The sequence below is a fragment of the Somniosus microcephalus genome, chromosome 1 (genome assembly GCF_052327205.1).
Source record: "Somniosus microcephalus isolate GS21.2 chromosome 1, FLI_Smic_1.0, whole genome shotgun sequence".
In the NCBI taxonomy this organism is placed as follows: domain Eukaryota; kingdom Metazoa; phylum Chordata; class Chondrichthyes; order Squaliformes; family Somniosidae; genus Somniosus; species Somniosus microcephalus.
In genome coordinates this window covers 385911063-385934992 of record NC_140987.1, presented here as the reverse complement: position 1 = coordinate 385934992, position 23930 = coordinate 385911063, and the positions used below count along the sequence as shown (strand labels likewise).

The window sequence follows — 23930 nt, the reverse complement described above, 5'->3', positions numbered from 1 at the left end:
CGCCTGCAGCCAGCCAGATTGAGAGGCTGGCTGGCTGTGGGCGGGTAGACCTGTGGCACTAGGCCGCAGAGAGGGAGGGATCCTGTGGGGGCTGGGGGCCAGCCGGCCACAGCAGCATGAGGGAGGACGGGGGGGTCAGAGGACGATTGCGAGCCGGGAAGCGGCCGCAGCAGCGGTGGGGGGTGTTCAAGGATGATCCCATTTTTTACATTTTAACTACTCCCACGCTCCAAACCTACCCATTTTTTTTTAGGTTAAAATTACCCCCTAAGTTTCTGAAGGCTTTAGAATTAACAACCTAGTCATTTTTTTTTTAAATGGAGAAATATTATCTAACTGATTTTAAACACGTCAGCATTCTACAGTAATACAGAAAAAAGACAATAGCCACCACTACATTATAAAAATAGTTTTATTGTTTTATAAGTTCCATTTTACATCCAAGGAAGTCTTTGATTACATCATCATACAGAGAGACAGATTTATGAATGGAACCATGGCAGGTAAAAATGGCAAAAAAAGGCAGTAATTTGTTAGGAAGCTGTGAAGGATGAATCGAGCTGAATATTTTACTGCCCCATAGCTGAAAAAGGGACAAGACCTTTCAATCTCGTGTGTGGGTATTATATATATATATATCTCAATACCTTTACAGCAAACTAGTACACATATAGGTCTCTGACAATTTTGAGTACAAGACATTTGTAACAATATCATCCAGAAAAAATACTGTAAATATTCATGCATTTCAGCAGTATGCACCAAGGTAGTACACAACATGCAAACACTCAAATATAAATACTGTGCATGAAGATAGTCATTGCAGCAACATTATCTTCCTCAGCTTTGGTTAAAATGTACAATCAATGAATTGTGCAGAATATCTCATTTATCAAGTAATGATAGACTTTAGTCCAATAGCTACAAATACACTGTCAAATTAAATGTACCTGATCAAACATGACGAAAGCACCTATTTCTGATGGTTTAAAGAGGCAATGGCCCACTCAAGTTTTTTTTTACTGAAAACCTTGGGTGAAGAGTCAAGGCCCATATTGCAAAGCTTAAAAAAGGAGAGAAGACAAGCAAAATTGACTAGTAGCTTTTAGATAACCCAAGCTTGGGTTTTAAAGCTTGTAGATTGTTGGAAGAAGAGAGGACTAAGTCAACGTAAGGATAGTTTTGAGGTTCAGGGAAAGATTATTAATAGACTTTGTGATGTTTTTATTTCAGCACTGCGAGGGTGCAGGGAGAAGAAAGATGTGTGTAGGGCAGTGTATTAGGAGCATAAAAGGAAAAAGAGAGCAAAGTTCACAGTAGTAGAGGTAAAATATAGAAAGTGACGAAAAAGATTATAGCAAACACTATGGGAGAGAATTTCCACTGGGTTTTCCAATCTCCCACCATAATTTTGGTGGAATATCGGGAGAAACACTGGAGAAAGTGTAATTGACTGTTTTTAGCCATTTACACCATTGTACCAGGAATTCCGCCGAAGTTACAGCAGTAGATTGGGAGAACCGCTACAGAAATTCCAGGTGTATGCCTTTAATCATACAAGTGGTTGATGTAACAAGTAGTAACATTCTGAGTACCTGTTACACAGATACAGTCACTGTACCTTTACACAGAGAGAAAACAATCTGTTAAAAGTTAATTTGGCAGTTGATGGGACACATTTACACTTTACACATTTGGAGCGCATCGCTAACGGCATCAGAGTCTGCTTCCCTCACTTGAAGGGGAAGGGCCAATGATGGTGCACAACCTACTTGTCGGCAGTTCTGCGTTGCAAGGCAACCTGGGTGACTGCCATTACAGCCCCAAACACTATCACAAAGTGGAGGGCTTGGACATCTTGCAGCAAAGAAACATCAAAAACTTTGAGCAGGTACCAGATTGGTGCAAATATTAAAGGTTGGCCTACCTGAAAACCATTCCCTTTAATTAGCGCTCCCCAAGCGGCCAGCCAAATCGACAACACTTCCTCTTCCTGCCGTTGTTCACGTCCGGCGCTACAGCAGGGGGCGGGAAGCAATTTCACATCCGGGGCGATAACGAGGCGCTGGGCACTCTATGACATCACAATCTGTGAGGCAGTAGAGGCCCAGGTGGTAAGAATTACCGGCACGGAAGTTCGTGAGCGTCACTGCATTCGCCGCGCCCGGTCACTAACCCCTTAGCACCCCCCCCCCCCAGGCACTAACAGGAGGTGCTAACACAGAAACATAGAAGATAGGAGCAGGAGTAGGTCATTCGGTCCCTTGAGCCTGCTCCGCCATTCAATGCAATCATGGCTGATCATCCAAATTCAGTACCCTGTCCCTGCTTTCTCCCCATATCCCTTGATTCCCTTAGCCTTAAGAAATATATCTAACTCCTTCTTGAATATATTTAATGAATTGGCCTCAACTGTCTTCTGTGGTAGAGAATTCCACAGGTTCACCACTCTCTGGGTGAAGAAATTCCCCCTCATCTCTGTCCTAAATGGCTTACCCCTTATCCTTAGACTGTGACCACTGGTTCTGGACTCCCCCGCCATCGGAAACAGCCTTCCTGCATCTAGTCTGTCTAGCTAGTCCTGTTAGAATTTTATAGGTTTCAATGAGATCCCCTCTCATTCTAAACTCTAGCGAATATAAGCCTAATTGACCCAATCTCTCTTCATGCGTCATTCCTGCCATCCCAGGTATCAGTCTGGTGAATCTTCGCTGCACTCCCTCCATGACAAGAACATCCTTCCTCAAATAAGGCAACCAAAACTGCACACAATACTCAAGCTGTGGTCTCACCAAGGCCCTGTACAACTGCAGCAAGACATCCTTGCTCCTGTACTCGAATCCTCTCGCTATGAAGGCCAGCATACCATTTGCCTTCTTAACCGCCTGCTGCACCTGCATGCTTACCTTCAGCGACTGGTGCACAAGGACACCCAGGTCTTGTTGCACTTCCCCTTTTCCCAATCAATTGCCGTTCAGATAACTGCCTTCCTGTTTTTGTCACCAAAGTGGATAACCTCGCATTTATCCACATTATACTGCATCTGTCATGCATCTGCCCAATCGCCCAAATCATACTGGAGTTTCTCTGCATCCTCCTCACAGCACACACGCCCACCCAGCTTTGTGTCGTCTACAAACTTGGAGATATTGTATCTAGTTCCCTCGTCTAGATCATTAATATATATTGTGAATAGCTGGGGTCCTAGCACCGATCCCTGCGGTACCCCACTAGTCACTGCCTTTTACTCGGAAAAAGACCCGTTTATTCCAACTCTTTGCTTCCTGTCTGCCAACCAGTTTTCTATCCAAGTCAGTACCTTACCCCCAATCCCATGTGCTTTAACTTTGCACGCTAGTCTCTTATGCGGGACCTTATCGAAAGCCTTCTGTAAGTCCAAATATACCACATCCACTGGTTCTCCCTTATCTATTCTACCAGTTACATCCTCAAAAAATTCCAGTAGATTAGTCAAGCATGATTTACCTTTTGTAAATCCATGTTGACTTTGTCCGATCCTGTCACTGTTTTCCAAGTGCTCTGCTATTACATCTTTTATAATGGACTCTAGCATTTTCCCCACTACCGATGTCAGGCTTACTGGTCTTTAATTCCCCATTTTTTCTCTACCACCTTTTTTAAATAGTGGGGTTACATTAGCTACCCTCCAATCCATGGGTACTGTTCCAGAGTCTATCAAATTTTGGAAGATGATCAGCAATGCATCTACTATTTCTAGGGCCACTTCCTTAAGTACCCTAGGATGTAGATTATCAGGCCCTGGGGATTTATCGGCCTTCAATGCCGTCAATTTCCCTAACACCATTTCCCTACAAATACTGATTTCTTTCAGTTCCTCGATCTCATTAGACCCTATGTTCCCCGACATCTCTGGGAGGTTATTTGTGTCCTCCTTTGTGAAGACACAACCAAAGTATGTATTTAATTGGTCTGCCATGTCTTTTTTCCCCATTATAAATCCCCCTGATTCTGACTGCAAGGGACCTACGCTTGACTTTACCAATCTTTTTCTCTTCACATATCTATAGAAGCTTTTACAGTCAGTTTTTATGTTCCCTGCAAGCTTACTCATACTTTATTTCCCCCCTCTTAATTAATCCCTTTGTCTCCCTTTGCTGAATCCTAAACTGCTCCCAATCCTCAGGTTTGCTGCTTTTTCTGGCCAATTTATATGTCCTCTCCTTGGATCTTATGCTATCCCTAATATCCCTTGTTAGCCAATGTTGCGTCACCTTTTTTGTTCTATTTTTATGCCAAACGGGAATGAACAAATTCTGTAGTTCATCCATGTGATCTTTAAATGTTTGCCATAGCCTGCCTATTCACCGTCAATCCTTTAAGTAACATTCCCCAATCCATCCTAGCCAACTCGCGCCTCATACCATTGTAGTTTCCTTTATTTAAATTCAGTACCCAAGTCTCTGAATCAACTACTTCACTCTCCATCTTAATGAAGAATTCTATCATATTATGATCGCTCCTCCCCAAGGGGCCTCGCACAACACGATTGCTAATTAATCCTTTCTCATTACTTAATACCCAGTCTAAGATGGCCTGATCTCTAGTTGGTTCCTTGACATATTGGTCCATGAAATCATCCCGTATACACTCTAGGAATTCCTCCTCCACAGTATTGTTACTAATTTGGTTAGACCAATCTATATGTAGATTAAAGTCACCCATGATAACTGCTGTGCCCTTATTGCATGCATCTCTAATTTCCCATTTAATGCCATCCCCAACCTCAGCATTACTGTTTGGGGGTCTGTATACAACTCCCACTAATGTTTTCTGCCCCTTGGTATTTCTCCGCTCTACCCATACTGATTCCACATCATCAGAGCTAATATCCTTCCTTACTATTGTGTTAATCTCCTCTTTAACCAGCAATGCTACCCCACCACCTTTTCCTTTTGGCTGTCTTTCCTGAATATTGAATACCCCTGGATGTTGAATTCCCAGCCTTGGTCACCCTGGAGCCATGTCTCCGTAATCCCAATTATATCATATCCGTTTACATCTATTTGCGCAGCTAATTCATCCACCTTATTACGAATGCTCCTCGCATTAAGACACAAAGCCTTCAGGCTTGTTGTTTTAACACTCTTGGACCTTTTAGAATTATTGTTTACTGCGGCCATGTTTGATTTACATCCTTGATTTCTCTGACTTCCACTTTTGCTTTTCTCCTTCCTGTCTTTTGCTTCTATCCTTGCTTCCCTTTCCTCTGTCTTCCTGCACAGGTTCCCAACCCCCTTCCATTTTAGTTTAAACCCTCCCCAAACCCTAACCAACCGAATTTCTCCCCCTCAGTGCCTGATTGTATTTCTCCATACTACTGATTATTTGACTTTCTGACATGAATACTCATTAATATATTCTTTTTGTTGCTTTGTTGAGCAACAGAAGTAAATGAATTGCATACATATATTATACACAAGATCCTAATATTTACAATGAAAAGATTGCTGCAGGCAAGAAGTTTATAATTCACTCGCTGTTCATTTGCCCTTGATTAGTTCATTGGAAATTATGAATTTCCCCATAATAAACATGAAACATTTTATAGAAATATTTCTAAATACATAACAAAAAGTAAATGCTAGTATTTATTTAATTGTAATGAGATCAGTACTTTAGAGGTTTCAGTGCTAGTGCTGACTATCTCACAGGATGCGATGTCTTTGAGGTTATTTACATAACACTGTTAAATGTTAATATTTTACAAATATAACAGTTCAAGATGTTTAACCTTTTCCACAGAAAAAAAGTGATTAATATAAGAACAGTCCTCAAACGTTCAGTCACCCTTCCTCCGCTCCTCAAAAATCAATTGACAGACTTGCTCTGATCCAGTCAGCATGTGCTACAGCCACGAGAGCCCTATTTATTATTGTCAAAGCATAGCAGAGACTTTAAGGAACTCTGGATATTGATGTCTGCTCAATGGTAGACACTAGGATTATATTTTCTGAACATTGACTATGAATGGTCAGAAAATGTGGTCCTGTATCAGTATCTACTGATGTACTATGTATTATTAAACACACTGATATTAATGAATAGTCCTGACCCTATCCTCCACAGCTTGTAAATGTTGAAGGTTCTTCAACAAACACTGATAAAACAAGACAGATAAAACAATCAATGTTTTACACTACCAGGTAACCCAATTGGGTTTAATGACCTTACCAGCTCTATTGGGTTTCATTGAAAAGCTTTCTTATGGCAAAAAACTCTGGTTGCTATGGAGATACATGCTGAAACTTTTAATCAAGAACGTTACCAGAAGCTTCTCACTCCAAAGATTTGTAAATAGTGACCCAGTGACAGCTGCAGCTGTGTTCAGGAGCATATGCCTGTGAAGCAGCTACCTGATTGGCAGTTAGCTACACATCACTGGATGTCACCACTCTGCTGGTTCCAGTTACACAGAGCCTCAAATTGCACAGTGGACCATTAGTGCATAAAGGGCTTGTAATGAACCGCAAATCATTTTTGAAAATCATTTTTTTTTAACTGAAGGATCTATGGCACCTTGTAATTTCCTGTTAACTGTTCCTGAACTGCATGCATTTTGCTTTCATAGAATGGTGCACAAGTGTGAAATATTGGTGTCTGCTCCAAATAAGAGAACTGTGGAAATTAAATTAAGGATAATGCCAACCCCCAGGAATTCTTCTACAGAGTGAATCCACAACTAATAATGAAGAATGACTTTTTTTAAATGAATGTTATACTCCCCTTTATGAAGCAAGTAGATGGGCCCAAAGTGCTGGTGTTCTGTATAAAATAACAGAAGACTTACTGGTGATAACACAAAATTGTATTGACAAAAAGTCACTAATTCTGGTAAACCAAAACTAGAAAGGGTAAAGTCCTTTAAAGGGAAAGAAAATGCATTTGTTGTGGATTTTGTACCGTTTTTAGCAAAATAATTGCTGGGTTGCAAGATTTCCTTGCCCGCCAATGTTTCATTGAATCTTACACTTCTGATACTTTGTTTCATAAATGTGTATTTACCATTCATTCCTTCTGGTTAACATTCAAAGATTAGCTTTTGGCAAGGGGCAGTTAATTTAAAAGGAAGCCCTGCTCTTCAAAGTAGAAAAGAATTTATCAATTTAAAAATAACCCAAAGCTGCTCTGCACATATTTTAAAACTGGGATCAGATCTGTTCCATTCCCGAGGAGCAGTATACTGCAGAACTGCACTTAAAGCACTCTTAAGCCAATTACTCTGTGTATATTTCATTAGATATTCCCCCTTTAAAGACATAACCACTGTGCAAATTATATGATGGTCTGTGGTGGCTGTAAGATACAATAAATAAAGTATGCATTATTGACATTTTACTTTGAATCACTTTATCCATCCACAAAGCATCCCCAAATTTTTTTCAGCTTCTTATGATAGGAGGTCCCTCAGAGAGGCTGCATCACATGGTCAGGCCGCGACAGTCTGGTGAATTCCGACTTGGCTGCTGCTCAAGGAGACTAACCGCTGGATGGTGGCGCTATTATCCTGTTCTCCACTGTGCTGAGCATTGCATGGAATCTTGAATTATCATCGGAGAGCAGGACACCTGGGCTGTCAAACTCAGCAACCTAATAAGTAGAGAAAGTGATTCTTAGCATAAAAAGCTCTGTTACTGGTTGCCATTTACGGTCATCAGAAATCAGTGCTCCTAATATTGTCAATTAAAAAGAACAATTCTTCCCCCTCTCCCACCCCGCTGCAGGAACTAAAACAAATCCTTTTAATTACAGATGTACCCTCTCGTGAACGCACTGCTTCATTCTGGGGTATGTCTGGACAAATGGTGAGAATCTCCCAGTGCCTTGCCCAAGTGGTCATTCTTTGTATGTGAGCCTTGATAGCAAGTGTTGGTTGGGTATTCGGATGTTAGGGGACCTCTTACATTTTTAAGTCTTTTTATCCCTTTTACTCCAGATATTTTTGGTTTCTTTATATCAGACTACTCTTGTAGGTAAGTCCAGGGTCAGACTGGCTCCCCCAAAAGGAAAAGGGGTGCAGCAATAATACAGCGCTATGGAACCATTCATGGGAGCACTGGGATACCTCCCAAATTCCCATATGGGCAATCCACTCCGAGTAAGTCTTCATTCCCTATGTACTTGAGAGTGTTTAGGACTTGCCCTGATATCTAAGAATGTTTAATAGTGTGTTTAATAAATGTTTGATGCATTTAAGGGGAGGCTAGATAAGCACATGAAGGAGAAGGGAATAGAGGGGTATGCTGATAGAGTGAGATGAGGAAGAATGGGAGGAGGCTCGATTGGAGCATAAACACCAGCATGGACTTGTTGGGTGGAATGGCTTGTAACTGTGCTGTACATTCTATGTAATTCTATGTCATAGTATGCCCAGGATAATGAGCAGAAAGTCCTCCTTTGGATTTGCTGTACTATTGATTCTATGCTGTGCCTCCACAGGATTCTCCTCATCTTCAAGAAGTGGCAGAATGACAATATACTAGATCTTGTTTTAGCCTTTAACTGGCAAATACATTTATTGGCCAGTAAGTGAAGAAATTAATAAATAGCAAAAACATAATGACCCACATTTTGCTGGTAATAATAACGGCAAGGCTCGGTGTTATAACAGGGTAAATCTGACAGCAACTTCTAGCGTCCGCACATGCGCAATTAAATGCGGAAAACCAGAAGCTGCTGTCAGAGATACCCCATTACTCCACAGGGTGCGCTGTTGCAGTCCTCACCAATAGACCCGGCATTGAAGTGACTGCAACAGTGTGAACCTTCTGTACTTGCCCACTAGTTCAACACTAAAAGTGGCTGAAAAAGCATTAGGAGTAAGTGAGTTTTTGACGACGTAATAAGTGATAATTATTTCTGAACAACCTCTCTGGCCCTGAAAAATTAATTTTACAAGTATGGAGTCTCAGTCCCTCAGAAGAAAATGAATGTTGGAGATTTTTAAAAATATATATATATTTTGTTTTTCTTTTATCTTTCTCCCTTAATCCCATCTTATTTCCCAATCTTTATTTCGCTTTCTGTACATCATTTAAATCTGATTTATATTTCCTGCTTTATACTTCCTGGTTTGGACTCTGCTTGTCTCAGTGCAGATTCTTCAATCTGATTGGTTGAAGAGCCTTGCTGTTTCTTGTTCTGCTCACAAACACCACAGATCCCCTGTAGAGGGCACCATGCTGAAACAGACACTGGTTTAGTGGAAATCTCCGCTGACAAGCCCACAAAAACTCTGTGGGCAACTGTCAGTGAGGTGAATGGCGAGTACCGTTCCTTCACCACTGAGAGCAAAATCAGGGCCAACATATTTTCCCAGTAATTGTTAAACTTTACTAACTGCCCATATATAATGGAAAATAATAGTTTGCAACTCTGCACTAAACTAATTGTAATCAATCTTCTTACGTACTGAATCGTTTTTCTTTTTCTCATGAACTACAGGAGTTATCTACCTTAACTAATACCTTTTCAAAGTCTCAGATAGATTGTCTTTGATTAAATTGATTTATTTGAACAGTACGAGCTAATAAATACCCCAGAAACAATTACGTGGGCTTTGTTGAATTTAAGTAACTGTCTGTTAAATTCAAAAGCAGCCAACAATCAGACACTTATTTGAACAAATATCATCACATAATTCTGTTTGAGTTGTGGCTTGGCTCCTCCCTCAAGCAAACTGACTTGAGATAACTGACTCATCTTTGAAACACTGTATTGAGTTAAGCCGTGACATGATTTCTGTGAGTGAAGCTGGTTTTAAGCTCTTTCTGTATTGTGACTGAATACCAAGCTAAAACTTAGACAAAAAATGTTCATTTTATCATAGGGGCGACATGGTCACTCCATTCCATCTCCTAAAGCGACGTTCACCTGTGCACTCTCAAGCAGGGATCATTTTTATTCCGAGCAGGAACCTTGGGTGTGTTTTTCCCCTCTTTAACCCAGGGGGGCTGAGGCCAATTGTAGCAGAAAACAGAATTTCAAAATAAATCAGCTTTCAGTCTCCAACAACTGATCTAGTTGCAAATGTTAACTCTGACAAGCAAAAATATCTTACCTCCCCTTGGTCCAGCACCATGATCCTGTCACAGTTCAGCACTGTGTGGAGTCGATGGGCTATGATCAGCATTGTACAATCGGAAAAAGCCTCCTGAATGGTCTTATGAATCAATACATCGGTATCTGTATCGATGGCAGCTGTGGCTTCATCCAGCAGTAAAATCTACATTGAAAGAACACATTTCAAAGTTACAGCACTGAGCTGGAAAGTACCATTTGGTGGAATGCAAAACAGAAGAACAGATGAAAAAAAAGTGCATGCAACTTATGCTCACCATGACCCCTAACCAGCCAGGCAATTTCCTGGGGGAGACAAAAAAAAATAGAAAAAAATTCTAGGGAATTTTTGGAAACTCAGGAGATTCCTCTCCAACCCCCGCACCCCCCCACCGCCACCTCCCCAAAGGTGATCAAACAACTTCCAGGAGACCATGGTGACTGGAGGATTCATCCCCCAGAACCACCTACCTTCTACATGTAGTTATGTTGGCCACACTCAGAAACTCATTATCCAGCTCCCTTTTGAATCCTTGTAACGAATCTGAACTAATTGCATGAGCTGGCAACTTGTTCTCGAGGTATAAGTCTCTGAAAATAAGTACTTCCTGACATCTAACCTAGTTCTGTGCTCATGTAACTTATACACTTGTCCGCTGGTCCATCCTAACCTATGTAACTTAAATAGCCAATCCACATGGACCAAATCTAATCCTTTCATTATTGTAAAGACATTAATCATATCTACTCGAAGTCTACACTTTTCTAGAGCAAAAAGCCCAAGCTCTCTAAGCCTATCATAGTAACTAGAAGTCTTTAAACTAGGTATCAATCTAGTGGCTCCCCTGAACCTTCTCCAGGGCTTCTATATTATCTACCATGTGAGGGGACCAAAACAGTACAATACATTCTAAATGAAGCCTAACCAAGGTCTTGTACAAACACAGTATAGCATCTTTTGTTTTCTATTGACCCAACCTAGAAAAACATCCCAAACACAATTTGCTTTTGCAATAGCTTCGTGACACTAGTCTTGGACATAGAATCATAGAAGTAGGCCATTCAGCCCATCGAGCACTCAGCTAGTCCCACTCCCCTGCCCTTTCCCCTTAGCCCTGCAAATTTCTTTCTTTCAGATACTTATCCAATTCCCTTTTGAAAGCCACGATTGAGTCTGCCTCCACCACCCTTCAGGCAGTGCATTCCAGATCATAACCACTCGCTGTGTAAAAAAGTTTTTCTTACGTCACCTTTGCTTCTTTTGCCAATCACCTTAAATCTGTGTCCTCTGGTTCTCGACCCTTCTGCCAATGGGAATAGTTTCCCTCTATCTACCCTGTCCAGACCACTCATGATTTTGAACACCTCTATCAAATCTCCTCTCAATCTTCTCTGCTCCAAGGAGAACAACCCCAGCTTCTATCAACGTAACTGCAGTCCCTCATTCCTGGAATCATTCTCGTAAATCTTTTCTGCACCCTCTCTAAGACCTTCACATCCTTCCTAAAGTGTGGTGCCCAGAATTGGACACAGTACTCCAGTTGGGGCCGAACCAGTGTTTTATACAGGTTCATCATTATTTCCACACTTTTGTACTCTATGGGCTCGATTTTCATTGAGCCGTGGAGTCGGGCTTGGAGGCATGCGGGGGGTTAAAATCACAAAAACTGGAGGGCGGGACCCCCCCCCCCACCCACCCCGCCTGGTTCCCAACTCCGAGCAATTTTAATTCAGGCGTGTCTGATGGTCCCGACTCCGTTCCACATCCAACAGGCGGGACTGGTCTTTAAGGCCCTTAATTACTACTAAATGGCCTCTATAATCCTATTTTAACAGGCCCTTGCAACTTTAACCCTTCTCCCAAGTAAAACACGCCTGGTGGGAATCACGAATGTGAAGCCTGGCGGGAGCACTATTGGATTGCTGACTATCAACTGCAGGTCAACCATTAAAGAGGAGATTTGATCACCCATCATTTGCAGGTGGCAGGACTTACTGGTCTCAGGCCTGGGGCAACTTTTCGAAGGCTTAACCACACCTGTGGAAGGTTGGAGCCTCACACCATCTCCAGTGTGGCCTCCTGGGAAACCCCTCTCGCCACCTTCACTCAGCGCTTCCGCAACGGAGGCATATACCAGAAGCATGGAAGCCATTTATTTCCTTCCCATCTGGGCATTAGAGGAGCTTGAGCACCAGCCGCAGCAGCAGCAGAACCAGGAGCAACAGCAGCACCAGCAGCACCAGCAGCGGCTGCTGCTCACCCACCTGAGGCTGCACAGACCAGAAGGGGCCAGCGCCTGGAAGCCCGTCGGCACAGGAGATACCCCCCAAACAGGGTCTACAGACGCAGGGTCACCTATCTCAACATGTCTGAGCAGCAGTGCCAAAGGCGGCTCCGACTTTCGCAAGAGGTAGTGACTGACATCTACGCAATGCTACAGCAAGACCTGCTGCCCAGAGGACCAGGTGGACAAGCATTACCAGTGGCCATCAAAGTCATCACCGCACTCAACTTTTTTGCCTCAGGCTCATTCCAGAGATCAGCAGCAGACATCAGCGGCATCTCCCAGGCGGCCGCACACACTTGCATAACGCAGGTAACCGATGCCCTCTTGGCCCTCGTGCACAATCACATCCATTTCACCAAGGATCGAGCAAGTGTCACGGCACGAACGGTTGGATTAGCTCATCTGGCAGGCTTTCCAAGGGCACAGGGCGTCCTTGACTGCACACATGTGGCCCTTAGGGCACCCCATCGCAATCCAGGTATTTTTATCAACCGCAAGGGCTTCCACTCCCTTAACGTTCAGCTGGTGTGTGACCACAAGAAAGAGATTTTGCATGTTTGTGCCATGTACCCTGGCAGTTGCCATGACTCCTTGATACTGCGCCAGTCTAGTGTGCCTCCGCTATTCAGTCCACCAGAACAACTTAATGGATGGCTACTTGGAGTCAAGGGCTATCCCCTGAGGACGTGATTGATGACGCCGTTGAGGAGTCCATCCAACGAAGCTGAGGAGCGCTACAACTCCAGCCACATTTCCACCAGGTCCATTACTGAACAAACCATCGGTTTGCTGAAGATGCGCTTCAGATGCCTGGATAGATCAGGTGGAGCCCTGCAGTACTCAGCAGCCAGGGTCTCAAGAATCGTCGTGGTTTGCTGTGCACTTCACAACATGGCACAGCGTCGTGGCTTGCAGATTCCTGAGGACCAAGTGGCTCCTCACATATCCTCCTCAGATGAGGAGGGGGAGGAGGAGGGCGAAAACGAACATCCTGCAGAGGCCCATCAACCAGCGGCAGCATTACGCGAGAACATTGCTGCCTGGGATGCAAGGAATGCACTCATACTGGCCAGATTTGCTTAGCCTAGTCAATCAGACACTTTTGCCTCGCAGCTTCTTATCTGAGCAGCCAAGACCCTGCGGATTCCTAGCTATTTGACCAGCATACTGACAATTGCAAGTAATCCTAAGCCCTCAATGTGAAAGTCCCATTCGCGAAATGACACATGCCACAACTACAGCAGTAGCCATCATACTTTTTATTAACATTATTAATCTGATGGCTTTTTCTAACAATACATCAAATTTCACCCAAGTGACTATCCTTGTGACTACTTGTGCTTTATCTTCCTCTTACGCGTGCTCCTACATAGTGGTTCCCCTGTGGCTTCAGCAGACGTGGAGGCCTCTTGCTCACTTTCCTGTTGCTCCTGTCTCGACACCTTTGGCGGGCGTCCTCTGGGGTGGCGAGCTTGTGAGGGCTCGTCAACAGTCTGCTGCTCCTGCGGCTGTGCAGGGGTTGAGACGTCTATCTCACTTGGGTGTGGACTCCGGTGGGGCTCTGACCGACGGCTCTGCAGTGGCATGGAAGTGTGAGCGCTTGGAGAGGAACCCCCACTTCCTTGAGGTCTGCCAGCAACTTCCCTCTCATGGGTCAGCTCCCCCTCCACGCCTGCAAGTGGCTGGAGAGCACCTTGCTGCACATCAGGGGGGGTCATGGGGACCCGTATCTGCAATGGCAGTACTACTCAGAAGGACTTCCATGAAGATCTGGTTTCTATGTTCAATAGATGCCCATCGCTCCTCAAGAGATGTCATTCTACTCTGAACAATGACCATGTTTTCCATACCCTGGCGACCAAGCTCCTCCATGGCTGTAGCCCGCCTCTCCTCTACCTTAGCCATCCTCTCCTGTACGGTAGCCAGCCTTACCACGGAGGAAGCAATCGTTTCCACAGAGGTAGCCATCCTTTCAGTGTTGATGCGTTCATGCGCCAATGACTCCACAAAGGCTCTGCTCATGTTCGCTATGGACTCCTCCATTCACTCCACACTCGCAGCGACCCTAGAGACAAAACCTGCCAGAGACTCCTGCATCTGTGCCTGGAGTTCCATCACCTCTGATCTTATGGATGGACCCAGAGGCAGAGGGTCAACATGCTGCTGAGCCGAGCTGGCAGAGTCCTGCGCCCTCCAACTAGGACACTCCACTGCTGTCCCTGTCTCCACAATCTGCTGATGCTCACTTGTGAGCTGTGATACACCAGGTGACAACACTACTCTATGTCCCGAAGGTCCCACTGAGGTGCGAGTATCTGCGCTGGTGCTGGGTGCACTGAATTCTGCTCCCTCAGAGGTTGCAGCTTCCTCTGAGGAGTCTGGCTGCTCAGCCTCTTCTTCCTGGCTAGGGGGGACGGATGCTTGTGATGGTCCTGTGGGGGAGTAAAGGAAAGAGTCAGAGATGTGACGCAAAGGCTACAGGCACATAGCTTTTTGCAGATGCTCATAAGTGCATCTGTTACAGCTTCACAATCATTATCAGTGACTCATGCAATGTCAGAGAGATGGGAAACTTTTCTGTCACCAGCTTGCTGTGTTGCACCCGTCTGTCCGTCCCCCATGCGCGAATCATCCTCAATGCTGATGATTTCCAGGGCGGCCTCCTCCCAGGAGGTCAGGTAGGATATTGAGGGTGGCCCTCCTCCTGTCCTGGCTCGCTCTCTCTTGTTGTGAGCTCTCTTTTCCTGCAATGAGGGAGACAAGTGGAGGTTGAGTGAGAATGAAGGAGTGAGTGTAGAGATTGCATAGCACAGATCCTTAGAAGGAGACAAAGATGGAGTGAGGATGCAAGACCAAGGGCCCTCCCTGTGTGTTGTCAGTTGTGTTCAAAGCATCAGAGTGATAGGGAGTGTGAGGGCTGCATGGTGGAATAGTTATGTGAATGTGAGCATAGAGAGAGAGGGAATGGGTAAGGGTGCATGGATGTCAGTGTCAAGTGGGGTGTAGAGGAAGAGATTGCTAAAGCCGAGTGCTGGTGAGGAAAGGCAATGGGGATCAGATTGAGGGTGATGGGAAATTCATACTTTTCCAGTGCGCTGAAGGTCATGAAATCTTTCCTGCACCGTATTCAGGTTCGCCGTGTGACTCCCAAGGAATCGACCTCCTCAGCCACCTGCATCCACACAGCCTTGGTCTGAGTGGGAGGCCTCTTCCTCCCTGATGAAGGGAACAGGACCTCCCTGTGGGCCCTAGCCCCATCCACCAATGCCTGCAGTGCCGCCTCGTCAAAGCGAGGAGCTGCTCTTGCCCTCCCACTTGTCATCTTTCCTGCAGGTCCCTCTGACACCAAATGGAGGAAGCTTGGAAGCCTGCAGAAGAAGCAAGGCTTGCTGTGGACCTTAAATGCAGCAGCAATGATGACGTCATCGGAGGGGACTTTCAGTTATGAAAAACCCCTTTGCAAACAAAGGCTTCCCACACGTTGGAAATCAATTGGCCAATTGAGTTAAAATTGCATCAATCTCCCACATCCATTTAGATTCGTGTGGGAAACACGAAATTCGGATAACACGACAACAGCCCGCACCTGAGTTAAAATTGTGCCCTATACCTTTAGCTGAGAATGACACCTATCCCTGTTTTCCCGTGAACTAATTTCTTTAAGCACGTAAAAATATTTCTGCTTAAATCTGATTTGCATTGTACATTTTGGCTTAGTTTTACTCTTCTTTTAACTCTAGGGACATACATGGCTTCCTTTTGTACAAGGGTGGTTTTGATGGCATTCCGTTTTTCTACCATGCTGCGTAGGAACATAGGAACAGGAGTAGGCCATTCAGCCCCTCAAGCCTGTTCCGCCATTCAATGAGACCATGGCTGATCTGCGATCTAACTCCATATACCTGTCTTTGGCCCATATCCCTTAATACCTTTGGTTAACAAAAATCTATCTATTTCAGATTTAAACTTAACAATTGATCTAGCATCAATTGCCATTTGTGAAAGAGAGTTCCAAACTTCTACCACCCTGTGTGTGTGCAGAGGTGTTTCCTAATTTCACTCCTGAAAGGTCTGGTTCTAATTTTTAGACTATGCCCCCGAGTCCTAGTCTCCCCAACCAGTGGAACTAGTTTCTCTCTATCTACCCTATCTGTTCCCTTTAATATCTGAAAAACTTCGATCAAATCTAACCTTCTAAATTCTAGAGAATACAACCATAATTTGTATAATTTCTCCTCGTAATTTAACCCTTGCAGTCCGGGTATCATTCTGGTAAACCTACGCTGCACTCCCTCCAAGGCCATTATATCCTTCCTAAGGTGTGGTGCCCAGAACTGCTCACAGTACTCCAGATGTGGTCTAACCAGAGCTTTATATAGCATTATTTCTACCCGGAGTGGGCCTTCGGCATAGCAGTAGCATCCCCGCCGCTGGGCCAGAAGGCGTAGGGTTTCGAACCCCGCTCCAGACAGTCCCGGCAAGTGGAGTCGGAGCTCCGGCTCTAAATTCTGGGTTGACATCCAGCAGGATACTTGCGCCCGTGGGTGTGGGTGGCCCCCCCCCTCGTATGGGTTGTGGGAGCCCGTAAAACCCTCCCGCCATAGGACTAACCACCCTAATGGCTGGTACGAAGATGGTTGCGGTCACGGAAGGAGCGTTAATCGCGGCCAGAAATCCTTCCACCACTTCATACAGTTCTCCAAAGGGAACAGTATGAAGACACGTACGACGACGACTTCTACCCCCTTGTATTTTATTCCTCTAGATATAAAGGCTAGCATTCCATTAACCTTTTTGATTGGCTAATTGGACTGCCTAATTAATCAGGTTCAAGTCACTTACTATCTTTGCAAATCTAGCCCCCTTAAAATCTGGCATTAGCATTACATTTTCAGCAGCTTATGTTACCTTGAAGCCTCCTCTTCTCCAAAAACATAAGTAGCTTTCTTAATTTTTGTTCATTATTTAAATTCCTGATACAGAATCACCTCTGTACTTTAGTACCTGAAATATCTCATCAAAAACTCTGGATTTCAAGCCCATATCTCATGGCTTGTTAACCCTTCAAGCTGATTGGCCGTTCTTCACTTCAACCAATATTTTTTCCAGCATGAAAGCTGCTGAAGGATACCTTTGAAACTTTTACCTTGCTGTGCTGAAGCAGGGCCCGAGCCACACACAATAGCTGCCTCTCTCCCACAGAAAAATTATCTCCATTTTCCATGACTTCAAAGTCAAATTTCCCATTCAGTTGAGCTACCTGTGAAATCCATACATCCAAAAATGTGATACATTAATAAAGTCAATTCAATTGTTCCAGACTTTGTCTTTCAAGAACTGAAAATCTATTTCCTTTCTTATCACAAATATTTTGGTAAATTTTTGATTTCATCAATCTGAGAGATGTTAATTCCAAACAATGGAACACATTCCCATTTTAGGCACTGATTGTTAGCATCAAGCAATTCCAGGTCAGGGGTGGCACAGGTTAGATGCCGAGTAAAGCTTCCCCTTTTCTGTTCAATAATGCACCTCATCTCTAAAGAGTACCACCTATTGGCAGGTGACAGTTGTAGTTCTGAGCTTATCCTGAGGGCAAACTGAACCCAATACAAAATCCCTTACTGCGGCTTGTGACTAGTGAATTTTAATGCAACTGAATGAATGTCACTTGTATGGAATAAAACTTACTGATCAGCAGGAGTGTATATTCTATCATTTGTTTTAAGTTGTACTTAAGATTTTACAAGGAGCTGCCAGCGCAGAGAATGTCATTGTGTGAATGTGAGTTCAAAGTATTCATTCAGTTATGTCAGAGACTAACCAATAACTCATCACTGAAAAATTTCTCGGAATTTTTTCCTATGGGCCGTGTTTGAATCCAGACCAAACAAATGGGGTTCAGACTTGTCTCTGATGATGGATCCTTTGTATAATAGGTGTGATTTCAATGCAGCTTTCAGTGACCTAATTTCCACATCATTGTGCTGTTCTCACTAGTTGATAGGATTGTAACAATCTCTGCACAAGAAAATGGAAAGTAACACACTGTTGCAGCAAGATGTGCTCCTCTGGAGTTGGGAAAGCTTCAGAAGAGTGCATCTTGCTGCAGTAAGGAAACCCAGTCAATCAGTGGAATACAATTGGGAAACCTAACTAATCAATGGAATAAAATGAAAACCCTGCCATTTGAACGAATAAACCAGGCAAAGTCCAGCTTATCAAGGGAGTTGACCAAATTTTAAAAATTCTATTTGTACTGGAATTAAAGCAAATCAGTGACATCACAGAGCAGAGTCATCAAAGTCTCTTGAACTACAAAAACTGCACAAAATATTCCTTCAAATAGTTGAGCTGCTAATTTGCTCCATATAAATATAACTTGCCACAAGGTAGTAGCGTTATATGATGAGCCTGTCATTCAAGCTATCCTGACAGTCTCACTGTAGAGTCTTTAAAAAATGAAATGACACCTCTTTGAAGCACCATAGGACATTTTTCTATGTTAAAGGTGCTCTCTCAATGCTTGTTGTTGTCTTTATATGAATCCGTTGAAAAATAACAACACTAAAGACAAGTATGCTGCTCTGTGATGTGACAAGGCAGCCTTGTGATCTCACAAAGTTATAACAATGGTTATGACATCAGAGGAGACACTATGACCTAATTAAATATTATAGACAAATAAAACCTACCAGGTACATGTGATACAATCAAAATTTGTTACTTGTCACTCGTATTTAACTAGTACTTACACTTTCTTTCATGTGAGCTCTTCCTAATGCATCCCAAATTTGAGCATCAGTGTACTGATTATAGGGGTCAAGGTTTGACCTGAAAATAAACACAGAATCATAAAAATCTCCATAATGTGTCTTCATGGTTAATATAGCTGTGATGCTGCCCCGAGGATCCAGGCTTCAGCTATACGAAGATTTTTTTCACATATGCTACAGTCTACACTCCCCAATCTATTATTCCCAAGATACCAGATCGCTAGCACCCTTAGTTTCATCAGATACATACCTGACAGTCCCAACAAAGAGCATGGGTTCCTGTGGGATAATGGCTAGCTTCTTTCGCAGGTCATCTAATCCAATGTCACTAATCTTCACACCATCTATTGTAATGGAGCCACTGCAAATTTCTACCAGTCTGAACAATGTCACGCCCAGGGATGATTTCCCTGTGTATAAAACCATGACACCGAGTAAATTAATACTTTTTGTTAGTATTCACCTTCTTCCCTCAAGTTTCTTTCCATTCATAAAATGACTCAGTCATCACATAATCTCCTCCAGCTAAGTGGGTGAGGCAGTAATGACTATAGTGGGAAGTATGAGGGCATTAATTTCCTCCTCGCCACCCACATGATTTAATTATTTTCCATCTAGAAATGTAACAGAAAATGGCTAAAACTTACATACTTAATTGAACGACAGGCAGTCCTGGGACTCAATCTCATAACCTTTTGTTTGGGCATCATGTCTTGAAGCACTAGAGCTATTTCCCCAAATGGTTTAGTTATTTAAGGTACTTTTTAAACTAATGAGAAAGCTTCTTACAAACTTTTAAATGGCATCACAACAATAAGGTTCTCCGACAGCTCAGTGGTGTCAGATACACCAGGAGATTCTTCCTTTTATGTACCAATTCATAATGACAAATGTCAGCAAAGTAAGTTCCTGACTATTTGCAGAGCAAAACTGCTTATTTAATAACAATGATAATGGTGGAGAAATGTAGTCTATCAAGATTTTACACTAAACATCCTTCCAGACAGCTTTGATAGCAGAAACTTAAAAAAAAACTTCAGTCTAATCCTTTAGTAAAAATTAAATCTGTAATCTGAATTATTAACTGCACACAGTGCCAATTCGGAGAAACAAAGGGTCCTTTATTAGAACCCAATGATTCAAGATTCAATGTCCTGATTCCAGGTTAACTGTCAGAATGATGTCGCTTAGGTTAAAATTCCCCACCATTATTTAATATAAATAACACCATTTGAAAATGTTTGACAACCTCTTCAATTAATTTCAACATTTTTCAAAAATAATTTATAATATAAAAAAGAGAAAATACACACCTGAGCCTGTTCTTCCCACAATTCCAATCTTTTCCCTAGGTTTGATGGTAAATGTAACTTTCTTCAGCACAAGTGGTAGGTTGTCACGGTAACACATTTCCACTTCATCAAACTGGATTTGTCCTTCCTGAGGCCAGTCAGGGGGAGGTGCTGTCTCTGGAATATGGGATGGTGCTTCGGATTCCAAATTCTGAAAGTGATACAGAATATAAAAGATGACAATACCAAATTGTAACAGTAACATGGCAGTCATCAAACAATAAAGGGTTTGATGACAAAAGATGGTTGGGGCAAACGTCTTGTGTAGAATCCTCTCTTCATTAACATGAAGTTTCTTCCCTGTGATATCATGAATTAAGAGGTGCTATATTACTGCTCACAGGGTGCCTCTGATCAGCAGCTTATAGGCACAACACGGAAAACAAGGCAAGACAAGGAGGCACTGTATAATTGTACAATATAAATTCCCCATCAAGATTGTGTCGCAGTTCAGTAGAAAGCAATTGCACGTTAAATTATTCAGTGATGAATCACTTCTTACAGACTTCTGAGTGGGGTGTGTAGATCATTCTGTGTGGAAGGAAACCCTAAGATTTAATCATGAGGTAAAATACTTCGGAAGTGTGGTTATTATTTAATGATTTTAATATATTATTAAGGTGGCATGACCTGTTTGGACACCATTCACACCTTTGACTGCTGTGATTATCTCTCTGCCGAGGTGCGATAAATGGCAGTTGGAAAGGTTACCTGTAAACATCTGACATGATTCTCTGACTATATAAGCTGTGTCTTTATGCATTTCTCCACTTCACCTGAAGAAGGAGCAGCGCTCCGAAAGCTTGTGATTTCAAATAAAGCTGTTGGACTATAACCTGGTGTTGTGTGACTTCTTACATTAAGGTGGCAAGTAGTGGACAGGGATAAACAGGCTAAGAGACAGACAAAATCAAAACAAACAATGGTTCAGAAATTCGGGTCGGGGGCTTCCCGCGGGTGCAAGCCCCCGATCTGCACTTACCTTGCGCGCCGGCCGTTGAGCTGAGGACCCACGTGGAATTCCAATCCGGGGCCTGGTTCAGCTGCCGGCACGCAGTGCTTGCGTATCCCAGGGGCGCAGTTAGTTCGATGTGTCCCCTGGGATCACGTGGGCCATGGGGAGCTAATCGGAGCAGGGAATGCTCCATTCATAAGTCTGACAGGAAGTGCTGTCAAGACTTATAAATACTACGGCCCCAAAATAGCACTAAATCTTCAAATACATTTTTAAAAAACATCACATTTTTAAAATAAACTATAAATTACATGAAATAACTATTTTAAACAATAATTTAAATTTTTGAAAAAAATAATTTTATTTTCTAACGAGGCTAAAAATAAACTTACCTTGCTTTAAAGTATTTAAAAATAATAAACCTATGGAAAAAATGTTTTAATTTTAATTAATTCACCATTTACCTTGTAAAAAGCAGGCCTTATGCCTGCTTTTCACATTTCTAAATTCTGCAGGCTTACCCTCCCGGGAAAACCTGTGAGAAAAACCGAAGTTCGATGCACACGCGCAGCCTCTCCTGCGCACGCATTCGACCTCTGAACCCCTTCGTTCAGAGGAACAGAAGTGCCGGTTTCCCACGCATGCGCAGTGCATGCAGGAAACCGGCACTTCCATTGGGCCTACGGGTGAGTAACCCGTGCGTACTCACCCGTGGAGACCCGAATTTCTGGACCATTGATTAAAGGATACTATTGATATTGAGCCAAGAGCTGAAAATCCGTGGCCCTTCTGGTGCACACCCATAATTCAGCCAGGAGTGCACCGGAAGGTATGGAAGTTAGACCAAGATCTAATATTCAGGGTTTTGGCCTTGTGTTGGGGACTCAGCATACCTTGTAAGTGGTAGAGCCACCGCGCATCTCCGAATTGTGTTTGTGGAGTCCACCAGGGGGTCCAGGCTGGACTATGTGAAAGACCAAAGTGACAGTGTAAGTCAGTGTGTGGAAAGACCTAAATGGAAAAGTGACAACAGGCAAAGTTGACTTGGAAGTATATAGCCAATACTTCATTGCCACTGGGTCAAAATTCTGGAACTCCCTCCCTAACAGCACTGTGGGAGTACCTTCACCACATGGACTGCAGCAGTTCAAGAAGCCGGCTCACCACCACCTTCTCAAGGGCAATTAGGGATGGGCAATAAATGCTAGCCTTGCCAGCGACGCCCACATCCCATGAATGAATTTTAAAAAACAGCTGTAGCACTGGCAAAGAGGAAAGCATGATGGCAACATCTGTAATGAAGACTGACTGATTGTGCCATTAGGTCAGGATTCATAGTTTTTAATAAAGTTCTTTTATTCACACTGTCCCACATCTCAGATCTATGTGATTTTGATAGAACAGATATCTAACAGAGCTACAGTAGCATGTATCTGGGGGGAAAAAAGGCGATTTGATTTTGAAACTTACCACTGTGGGACAGAGACACAGCTAAATACTTCACACACAAGCAGTTATTGAACAATAATATTTCCATTTTAAGTACATTTTACATGTAAGATTTAACCTGTAAATTACTGGAACCAGTGTAAATGTGATCTGAGCTGCAATCAGAGCTACAAAACTCACCGTTATGTAATGCCTGATCCTTTCTACTGATGTGAATCTGGCTTCTGATTCTGATGCTAAGCGGACTGTAAACTGAAAGAGTCCTGTCAGCTGATTGATAAAAACAAAGGGAAAGGAGATATTCTTATGAGAAAAAATAAATTGTCAGTAGAGTGTATTTTATTAGCTAAAAGACTAATTTAGTCAGAGATACTAGGCAGCAGTTTGTTGAAGTAAAAATTTTGATCAAAAAAAATTGCATGTAAAAGCATTTTGGTGAGGACAGAGGCACCTTACTCCAACACATTATGCGGTGACATTCTTAAGGCAGAGATCTGTGCCCTCAGTCCCTCACGTGATGAGTTCCCGATTCCAGCTGTGCCCAGGGACAGCATGCCTCTTTTTATATTGAGAAAGTGAGGTGAAAGGCCAAGGCCCATGGTTCAGGACATTAAGGTTGATATGCATGAGGAAAAAGATGCTAAATCAAGCAGTAATGGTTAGATGACATTAAGCTTGGATTTTAAAAGCCTGTAGATTGTAGGGGAAAGGGAAGACTGAGGAAGTTAAGCAGTTCCATAGATGTATGTTCCTGAGAAAGAATGAGTTTGAATGGAAGACTGTACGATGAGTCCCTGGGGTCAATTTTAACTTGGGGGCAGAAATTAGGGGTGCGGGAGATGAAGCGGGTGGCTATCCATCTGGTCGCCTGGAGCGTGAGGCCCAGAAGATTTTCACTCCAAGGCCTCATTTGAATACCCCAAAATTGTTTGGTACCTGAGGCCAGCGGGAATCACATCAACGACAGCAGGCGGGAATGGAAAGTCGCAGGGAGAGGGGGTTAACCACGGGC

The 23930-nt window shown here is 43.2% G+C and overlaps 1 protein-coding gene across 1 annotated transcript in view; it reads right to left on the bottom strand.

Moving 5' to 3' along the window:
* Window positions 1-394: 394 nt before the first annotated feature.
* Window positions 395-23930, bottom strand: part of LOC147125073 (ATP-binding cassette sub-family C member 5-like) — a 243980-nt gene continuing 220444 nt past the window's right edge. The window contains exons 24-30 of the mRNA XM_085997000.1: window positions 23099-23188; window positions 20476-20665; window positions 19413-19572; window positions 19142-19220; window positions 17533-17646; window positions 10100-10264; window positions 395-7629 (exon numbers count right to left, since the gene is read on the bottom strand). Coding sequence (XP_085853126.1) covers window positions 7519-7629; window positions 10100-10264; window positions 17533-17646; window positions 19142-19220; window positions 19413-19572; window positions 20476-20665; window positions 23099-23188 — 909 coding nt within the window. The 3' untranslated portion in view covers window positions 395-7518. The remainder of the gene's footprint in view (window positions 7630-10099; window positions 10265-17532; window positions 17647-19141; window positions 19221-19412; window positions 19573-20475; window positions 20666-23098; window positions 23189-23930) is intronic.